Source organism: Lytechinus variegatus, chromosome 5 (genome assembly GCF_018143015.1).
Source record: "Lytechinus variegatus isolate NC3 chromosome 5, Lvar_3.0, whole genome shotgun sequence".
Taxonomy (NCBI): domain Eukaryota; kingdom Metazoa; phylum Echinodermata; class Echinoidea; order Temnopleuroida; family Toxopneustidae; genus Lytechinus; species Lytechinus variegatus.
Window position 1 is genome coordinate 39598147 of NC_054744.1, and position 10375 is coordinate 39608521.

At 37.8% G+C, this 10375-nt stretch overlaps 1 protein-coding gene across 1 annotated transcript in view; it reads right to left on the reverse strand.

Annotated features, from left to right (window-relative positions):
- The window catches only part of LOC121416118 (translation elongation factor 2-like), a 30302-nt gene extending 20408 nt beyond the window's left edge, over positions 1-9894 (reverse strand). The window contains exons 1-4 of the mRNA XM_041609580.1: positions 9748-9894; positions 4072-4286; positions 2595-2782; positions 315-523 (exon numbers count right to left, since the gene is read on the reverse strand). Of these exons, the coding sequence (XP_041465514.1) occupies positions 315-523; positions 2595-2782; positions 4072-4286; positions 9748-9864 (729 nt within the window). The 5' untranslated portion in view covers positions 9865-9894. The remainder of the gene's footprint in view (positions 1-314; positions 524-2594; positions 2783-4071; positions 4287-9747) is intronic.
- Positions 9895-10375: the final 481 nt, after the last annotated feature.

Sequence of the window (10375 nt, forward strand, 5' to 3'; positions counted from 1 at the left end):
GCTTAAGTAGTCATACTTCTTCAAGAGCCTTGGACAAACCAAAGAAAGAATAGGGATAGCATTGTAATACAATTACATGTATATCAGAAATTGATTTACATTTAGAAAGCAATTATTTCTAAAATATTTACTCTCAGATGGAATTTTTTGCCATGAACTATACCAATGTCACTTATTTTCTAGGAACACCAGGAAGGGAAATACATTGCGATTTCCTAATTGACTCTGTCAGATTCTGGTGTGACCAACTCAAGCTGACTCTTTACAACAACAAATTTTGATGATTTTGAAGTCTAATCCCCAACAATACCAACCTGAATGTTACCCATAGGTCCATCATCATCAGCGTATGTGGCAACAATTACGTTGACACTCTCAACAATTCTCTGGAAGGTTTGGTAGAGATCTTCCATATCAAGCTGAAGCTCCAGAAGAGCACGGTCCATCTTGTTCATGAACAAAACAGGCTTAATTCTCTCAGCGATGGCTTGCCTAAGAACAGTCTCTGTCTGCACACAAACACCTACAAGGACAATAAGGCATCAGACACATTTATCATTAGGTCAAAAATTCATCAAGTGAAAATTAAACACGACTCAGGAGCAGAGGTTGTAACCGGGGATGACCTGTTGACAAGAATTGCCCCCGGCTAAAAGTTAGTGCAATGTCATTTAACAACCATTTCTCTCAAAGTCCTGCCAACTTTTTTGACACATTTGCACACCAGGCGATGTGGTTCTGAAAATAACCTGTTCACTGTAAAAATGCATGTCATACCAAATATTACTAAAAAAATGTGATTTCCTGTAAAAATCAAAGCAATATCTGTTTCTAGCCAGAATTGATACATGTAAATATATCATTACTTTTACTTGTACTAATTAAAATGAATTGATTTCATCACTTCATAATCAAACAAGTGGAATGCCTATGGCCGTCTCACCTGTATCACGCGGTTCAAGACAGCATTTGACTTTGAATACTACTCTAACTCGCACAAGATGTTCAGTGATACATGGTTACTCTTATGTCCACTTTTTATGAACTAGACCAATAAACTTACAGAGATATGATGGTTATTCAACAAAAAACCCCAACATGGCCAAAGTTCATTGACCTTACATGACCTTTGACCTTGATCATGTGACCTGAAACTCGAACAGGATGTTCAGTGATACTTGATTACTCTTATGTACAAGTTTCATGAATCAGATCCATAAACTTTCAAAGTTATGATGGTAATTCAACAGATACACCCAATTCGGCCAAAGTTCATTGACCTTTGACCTTGGTCATGTGACCTGAAATGCGCACAGGATGTTCAGTGATACTTGATTACTCTAATGTCCAAGTTTAATGAACTAGACCAATAAACTTTCAAAGTTATGATGGGAATTCAACAGATATCCCCAATTCGGCCAAAGTTCATTGACCCTAAATGACCTTTGACCTTGGTCATGTGACGTGAAACTCATGCAGGATGTTCAGTGATACTTGATTAACCTTATGTCCAAGTTTCATGAACTAGGTCCATATATTTTCTAAGTTATGATGACATTTCAAAAACTTAACCTCAGGTTAAGATTTTGATGTTGATTCCTCCAACATGGTCTAAGTTCATTGACCCTAAATGACCTTTGACCTTGGTCATGTGACATGAAACTCTCATAGGATGTTCAGTAATACTTGATTAACCTTATGGCCAAGTTTTATTAACTAGGTCCATATACTTTCTAAGTTATGACGTCATTTCAAAAACTTAACCTCAGGTTAAGATTTGATGTTGACGCCGCCGCCGCCGCCGTCGGAAAAGCGGCGCCTATAGTCTCACTTTGCTTCGCAGGTGAGACAAAAATTACATCCCGGTAATAAGTGTTCTTTTGTATGATCTTATTAAAGTGTTCTCGGCAATTCCAATAGAAAAATCTATAAAAGATACAGATTTTTAAAGGTTTGCAAGGTGGTATTGAAAATTTGCGGAAATAGTTGATGGTACACCGTGTATAACATCCTGGAGGGACAGAGAAAATAGAAATGGAAAAGAGAAAGTGGAAGTTTGAGAGATTATTCTCTTTGAAAAGAGTGTAGTCCTCTAAAGGACTGTAAACAAAAAGCTGATTAGTAGGCAGGCTTGAGTAGGTGAGAGATGGCTGGCTTTCAAACCTCCACTTTCTAACCTTTCCATTTCACCTCCATTTCTATCCACTTTTATCTCAGTTACTCCAGGACTTATAAAATGGTGTACCGTTAACCATTTCCACAAATAAAAGATACATAGGGAATTTCAGAAACAGTAAAATATACAAGAAAATATTTTGACCTTTTTTTATGTGCATTTGATCGTTATCAGTAAGAAAATTCAGGGATAATATTTGTAATTTACAATTATATTCTTCTTTCATGCATAAATTAAAATTCAATAAAAATAAACTTTAAAGACTTTAGATCAAGATGCAACATTTGCACAAATACAATCATGGTAAAGTGTGTGTCAATTTTTATTGTGATCGTTCAATCAACTAGCGGAATCCTGGGGTGGGGCCATTTTGTCATCCACTAAACTTTGAGTCTTATTAAAGCTAAAACCTCCTTACCACTGACACAGTCGACAACAACCAAAGCTCCATCTGTAACACGCAGGGCAGCTGTCACCTCAGAAGAAAAGTCAACGTGGCCTGGGGAATCGATGAGATTGATCAAGAAACCACGCTCATTCATGTCTTTTTCTTGCGTGATGAATGTCATGTCTTTTTCTGACAGCTCATAGTACATGGAGATGGCTCTATGAAACAAAAATACAACAAACAAACATGAAGTAGGCCTGGTATTATTAAATAGACTGGACTTCTCTTGAAAGGTATGGATAACCTTTTCTGGCCCAATAAGAATTATTCATCATAAAAAATACCTTGATATGGGTCGACGATGTCAACTTGACAAAGCTTATAATCATTATCAAGGAGGCTGGAGCTTTTGTCTTTGCCTTTGCAGGTACGATGTGGAAGACTGCTCAGTGGCTGCAACGTAGCATTGCCTAAGGTATTTTCTGGTAAAAAAAAGCATCTTTTTTCCCTGCCTTTTAATCTTGAAAAGTCAAGTGCAGCTAATCCAAAGAAACAATAAATGGTCATCAGTAAGCTAAGTTTCTTCATGGTTGAAAGTGAACTTACAAAGAAACATAAAGAATACTTAATACAATCATTTGTTGGTTGCTAAAGACAGTACATTCTGCAAAGTTTTGCTTGAAAATCTTCATTATAAAGGTTTTTTTACATTATTTAATTACTATTATTCTTAAATGTTTTTTTTAAATGGTTGTTTTGGATTGAAAAATTTTTTTACAGCAAATAAATGCATGGAAAATGCGCTACAATATACATGTAATTGTAATCAATCATGATTTAGCGTAATCAGTTATAAAAAAAAGGCAATAAATTACGTCCTTTACTCTTCATTTTCCTTATTTTTTCTAAATATTTTTCTAAACATGTTTTTTTTCACTTTTTCCTTTCTATACTAAAAGTTTGATATTCATTACTGCCATTTCATGGTCTTTTTTTCTTTATTCTACAAATAAATAATTCTTATTTTCATAGATTTACGTAGGAAAAAACGAATGTTCGTATTTTCGCTAACTTTCGAGGCGTATAACACATATAGCAAATATTCTTATTCGTGCAATGGTGCAAATCAGCCTATGCCTCATTGAATAGGGCATCTTTCTTTTCAAATTTGCCTTAGGCGAAACCTCGCACTCATGCCTATTTGCTATTTGTATATCGAGCACATGTGGCCTGATGGAAAAAAATTTGAAGTAAAATACCAGGCTTATAAGGTGGTACCCAAGTTCAACTGTAATACAGATGTATGTGCTTCAATGAAAACACCTCTTGTCCATCGTATTGATCAGTGCCAAGACATTCATATTTCAAGAGGGCAAGGATGGTAAGAAAGCTGGGGTTGTGTGAGTACATGTACATGTACCTTCATAGGGAAATCGGACAGATTTGGAGAAAAATGTACATAGATAAAAGCAAACATTACTAAAATTAAACTACAATCAATACTAACGTAGACTTGATGGTAATACATCGCTCCTGCTCATCCTTCCTGGTGTCGGTGAATCGCATCTCACCAGCCTTTGCAGTGGCAATGATTCCGGCCTTGCTCACCAAGGAGTCCGTCAGAGTAGACTTGCCATGATCGACATGAGCAATAACAGACATGTTCCTAATGTTCTGTTTTTTGTCCATGATGGAACGGATTTGATCTATTGTGAAGTTCACCTAAAAATGTTGACAAGAGAGGCTTGCATGAATATTTTGATATATTATTACATTTAAAAATAGCCAAATAAACTAAACACCAAAAGGAAGTATAGAAGAATACGCTTATATCCATTAGGCAAGGAAATAATGTTAACCTTATCCTCAGTTAGTAATCCTTACATGTAGAGAAAAAAGGAGTATTTTCGCCTTTCAATTTCAATACTACTCTAATCCCTCTACAAATATATTACATGTTTACATGGATGGGCATGTATTTACCATTAAAGGGACAGTGATTTTCCATTTACAAAAATTTTATTTTCCATTTCAGAAAATCTGAAAGTCCGTTTCAGCATGTCTGAAAACAGAAATTCCATTTCACCATAGACTCTGTGTAAATGAAAAAGTGATAATTCCGTTCACATAGAAATCAATACAAATATTATGCATTGAGTAGCAATGTCACAATACTTGCGCTGGGCAAACTTTACTGGTATTTAAAAAACACATTTAACATAAATACACCTACATGCACTCACCTTTTACATAATTAGCATTAATTTAGGGTTGAATGAGATTTTACTGATCTGGGGACTTTTTACAATATATGCGTATCATAGCTAAGCTACTAACAAAGAGAACAAGATGGCCACTTAAAACAAGATTATTCTCATATTTTTCTTGTTTTTTTTAATAGGGGAGAGAGGGGTAAATAAGGCCACCTTTCTGATAATTCCAATCATACACGTACCTCTTTCATGTAAAGCAGTAGAAACATGAAAAATATGTCTATTACTAGATCAAGAGTCGGGTGGCCTTATTTGCCCCACCAAGCTGCCTACTTAAAACTATGTCGCTACAGTATTTAAAGTAAAAATAATTCAGTTGGATTAATACAATCACTAAACAGGAACAATCATATTTAGTTATTTACGAAAATACCCCCATTTTAGTTAGGCTTGGGTCGCCATGGTTGATAACTGGAATCTGTAAGTGTGTGAGTTCCGGGTGTTTTTTTAACTGATAAAAATCAGAAAATGTTTTTAACTCCACTGAAACAGCGGATTTTTCAGTGTACAATTTGTGGAGTAGTTAAAAAAAGGGTAGTCTAGATCTATTTTGTCTTTTTATGAGTTCTTTTCTGATATTTAGATCATGGGCCTGTTGCATGAAAAGGACATTGGTTGGACCTCTTTACAGAGAACGAGATATCGCTCAACTGTTTCACAAAGGCAAAGTGGGCGAAATAAAGAATGGTCCTTGGAAAAACATGATCTTCTTTGCACACCGCCTGCCACCGTTGGCATATAGAGAAAATGTGTTTATGCAAGCCACCCTGACATATCACCTTTTAACATTTTTTTTCCACTCAATTGAAACTTAATCATAAATAATCATTATTACAATAATAATTATTTATAATCAAGTTTCAAATTTTACTATTTGTTAAATCATATTTTTATCTATAAATTGATCTTCAAACATGACATGTACGTCATAACAAAGCAGTTCAAGGATCAAGCCTATTGTATTTGCGGCATTTACGAATGGATCGAGGGATCTACACGAGATCGGTCTGGTAAGAAACCTCTGATTTTTCATATTTATTCATACGCAAATCACGCGATTTGCGTGCTGTCGCCAAGCGGACGACAAAGAAATGAGTTCTTCTTTAAAAATATGATCAATATCGCAGAAATGTTGGAAATGAAGTTGGACCCCCATGTACGTTTTAGGGCTAGATCCTTTAGCATGTTTAGAGGGAAAGTAGAATTCTCGGGGGCGAAAGTTTCTGGTTTTGTACCCGTACATAGCCTGGAGGCGTTCGGGAGTAAAAATCATAGTACTATCGTACCTTTACCCCCTAACGCCTGGCGCGGGTATGTATAGGGTCCCACATAGGAAGGGAAAATGCAACTATACAAATGCACCAAACTGCCCCTTATATTTAGAATCTGACGTTAACACTTCTGTACATGGGTACAAATATCGGTTAGCAACATTTGGCATAAAAAATTTACTGAAAGGAAAAAAACAATCGCAGAAATGGGATGAAGAAATAAAAGTAGAAGAGAGTTTACTCACATTTGTTGTCTTCGCCATCTTGGATCCATTGTTAATGCAACCTAGTTACGTGACGCTTATAGAGGGCGGCAAAATCAAGTGCTAAAATGTCCCGCTTCAACCACTGAACCAGGGGGGTGTTTCATCAATATTGTCGCGCGACAACTGTCAGCGCTGACAGTTGTCGCGCGACAATATTGATGAAACACCCCCCTGGTTCAGCGTCACGTAACTAGGTTGCATTAACAATGGATCCAAGATGGCGAAGACAACAAATGTGAGTAAACTCTCTTCTACTTTTATTTCTTCATCCCATTTCTGCGATTTTTTTTTCCTTTCAGTAAATTTTTTTATGCCAAACGCTGCTAACCGATATTTTTACCCATGTACAGAAGTGTTAACGTCAGATTCTAAATATAAGGGGCAGTTTGGTGCATTTTCCCTTCCTATGTGGGACCCTATACGTACCCGCGCCAGGCGTTAGGGGGTAAAGGTACGATAGTACTATGATTTTTACTCCCGAACGCCTCCGGGCTACCCGTACGTGGGGAAATATAGGGCCTAGGGATCCCAGGCGTGAGTGAGGAGTGACCATACGTATAGTATATGACTTTCACTGCCCAGACGCCTCCAGGCTACTTCGTATGACTAGCTATATGAGACTAGAAGTAGGGCCTAGAGCAGGGATTCTCAAATGGTGGCGCGTGCGCCACTTGTGGCGCACCGAGCCTTGCGGAGTGGCACTTGGGAGCCGGTATAAAAAAAAGAAAAAATAAGGGAAAATTGGGGAGAAAAAAATGTTTCTACCGGTAACCTGGTAAGGATTTGGTGATCATTTTAATACAAAGAGAAAACAAAAACTCTTTATTTGATACTTAATTGTTAATTGATTTCTTCAAATTTTGTCAAATTTAGCACCGCGATAACCCCTTATTATGGAGGATCGATGGTGTTCTCCTTTTTATTTATTCTATGTACAAAGTTTATGTACCACACAAGTGATTTGAAAACCCTGGTTTGAGGATTTCTATTTCAACGGTGAGAAATTTTGTATTTCCAGAGTATACGTTTTGGTTAAGAGTTAAACATCAAATAATGATATTCAAAGAACATCCTGATCATAAAAGAATATGAATTTGGGACATAACAAGCAGAAACTTTGTTTCCGGGGCCGATTAAAATCCAATGTTGTAAAAGTGAAATACATGTATGCTCAGATGTATTGGCTGCCGTGAGTGCATGCCTGCATGCACTCTTGCTTAACACGAACTGAATGAATGATACCGCAAGTGAGTTGTAGAGGGAGAGGGGCAGTTTGGGGGCGTTAGTGTAGTGCAACGCCTAATTTTCAGCCCTTGCAAAATCGGGGGACGTAACTTCAGCCACTGGCGTACAGCTGGGGGGGGATTGGGGGCCCAAAGTGTTTCACGGCCAAGAAAAAAAAGGGAAGGGAAAGAGTGGAACATTGTATCATTTTCTTAAATGTTCCACTCTTTTTTTGCAAGGGCTGAAAATTAGGCGGAGTGGGTCCAGAGGCCCCTGGTGGGGGTCGAGGGGGCAGAGCCCCCAGAAGTTTTGGAATATGAAGCCTTTTAAATTGCCCAGAGGGCCTCTAATTAATATCAACAGAGGAATACAAATGCCAACAAACTACACAATATTAATATTAAAAGAAAAATGACCAGTGACTTTTTCACATCATATACCAATGATACCACTAGTTCAGACTGTTCAGCACCAGATATATTGGCTAAAGCAAGTGGCGTAATGAGTAAAAAAAAATGAGTGGGCTAGATATGGCAGCTGAAGCAAAGACATTGAACTTTTCAATACAGAATTTTGTTAATATTCCAAAAGTTCTGGCAATCTGGGGGCTCTGCCCCCTCGACCCCCAGGCACGGGCCATTGCTGGTACTGGTCACTCACACATTGTACGAGGTTAGTATGTACTAACCTCGTACAATAGACCGTGTTTGACCCTGGATTTCAAAGTAGTCGGCAAACATCGCTTCATTGCTGAAGTAATATTTGCCGAAACTCCTTCTCGCTACGCACCGGGGCTCTTGCCGGTAAGTAGCAATAGATTAAAGAAATATGAAAATAATAATAAAATAATAATCATTAAAAAAAAACAAATTTCGCTTACCTCGGCCTCGAAAGTGACTTCGCTTGTCTCTTCCACGGAAATACAAGGAAGCCCGTTGGTGGCGCTAATAATTTCACAAACTTGATTCAGCTCCTCGGTAATTTTATAACTGTATCTAAATTCTTTGAATGCGCAATCCTTATGATTAATTTACTAATTATGGGCACCAATGAATGAAATACCTTCAAAAACATAATTAAAGATTATTATTGGTGATGATAACACTTATTTGCAATGAATTTAAAAAGATGACTAATAAAAAAAAATGAAAATAATATACATGCCTGGAAAGAAACCAGCATTAACGAACGTCAATAATACGTATACGGTATCCCAAAGTCTATACAATGAAAAGATTGGACACTTCACGGACTTCGCGTAATGCCTTGCGTCGATTTGCGTGTAGAAGTAGTGTAGGTGCCTAGTCTTTCCCTTGTCGTGTCTTTGATATGAATATATATCGTGCGCCCTCTTTAGGCGAAAATTGATATCCGCGCTGAGCAGTTTTCATCTCCGTAAAATCTTCACTAAAGATCAAGAAAATATACATGTTTTTTAAAAGAAACTTCAAGGAGAAGTCACGGAAGGATCTAAATGATTCGGTAAGTGTCATAGCAGAATGTGATATATAAAATTTTAAGTAATATTTTATGTGGGCAAAAGCCCAGGAAAGTTTAACTGTGTCGTGTGTGTCGCGTTGCATTCGACTGATATTCCTTCGCACGCGAGATGCTTTGAACCCATGGGTGGGTACTGGTTTGCGTAATGGATAGTGGAGCATTATAGATTCTAAACAAGAAATGTGCCGCTTCAAAAGAGTAATTGAGAATGGCTGGCCTAGAGTAGCTTACGACTTACGTAAGTAAATGAATACTCTCTAGAAGCCGCCTGGCTGACAAATCCCAAGGGCCAAGGCCAAGAAACACGACTTGTGTCATGAGAAACAGCAAGGTAAGACATCACACTTCTATCATTTAGTTAGGTCCCGATATTATTATAAATGTAAGCACTAGGCAGGCCTATAACAAGAACTCCCGTACTTTTTATCAAGACATTGAAAATAGCGCAGTGCGTCACGCTCATAGACATAGTCATACACGATTACATGTACCTCTGCAACTCATTCATTCACTTGCCGGTCGATTTAGTTATTGAATTACGAATATTTACAGATTTCCCCAATCAAAAACGCAGAATCAACATTATATAAACATTGAAAATTACTTAAATATAATAGATATCGGATGATTTTTCAATGATGGGACTTACCATTTTGGATATTTGCTTGTTTCTCCCACCAGATGTCAATAAAATGTTACTCGGTTTACGCCGGTAACTGAAAAGGATGCAACGTATGCAGCTAGTGCACAGCTGCAGTACGTACATACAGTGTACGATGCGTGCGATTTAGCTTGCGTATACGGTCCGTGTGTGTGTTCAATCTTGGTCGTCGGGCGATCGACGTTCTAGCTTGTTTGACGAAGTCGCGCGGTTAATATACATGTACGATGTGTGTTTCGCTTGCGAGCGATGTGTGGAATGTGTAGTGCACACAGTCAAATTGTGACATTGCGCAACATCCGTGACACATGCGTGTCAAGTGATGTCGCAATAGCCAGGGGAAAAATTGTTGTTTTCTATTTGAGCCTAGCCTATTCTTTTATTAGGGGCTGCGGAACCAGGGGAAGGGGCTTCAGAGTCAGACCCACATTTGTTCAGTCTTAATGTAGGCATGGATGTCGATAGGTGTTCTTGGTTATATAGGTCCCTTGGAGCTAGGGGTCCCATGGAGGTGTTCGACTGATCGACACTTTTTCTTTTTTTATGACTTTGAAAGGGTCATGATTTAAGATTTCAGTACGCTCCAAAATGCCACATATAATATTGGTCTAGACTA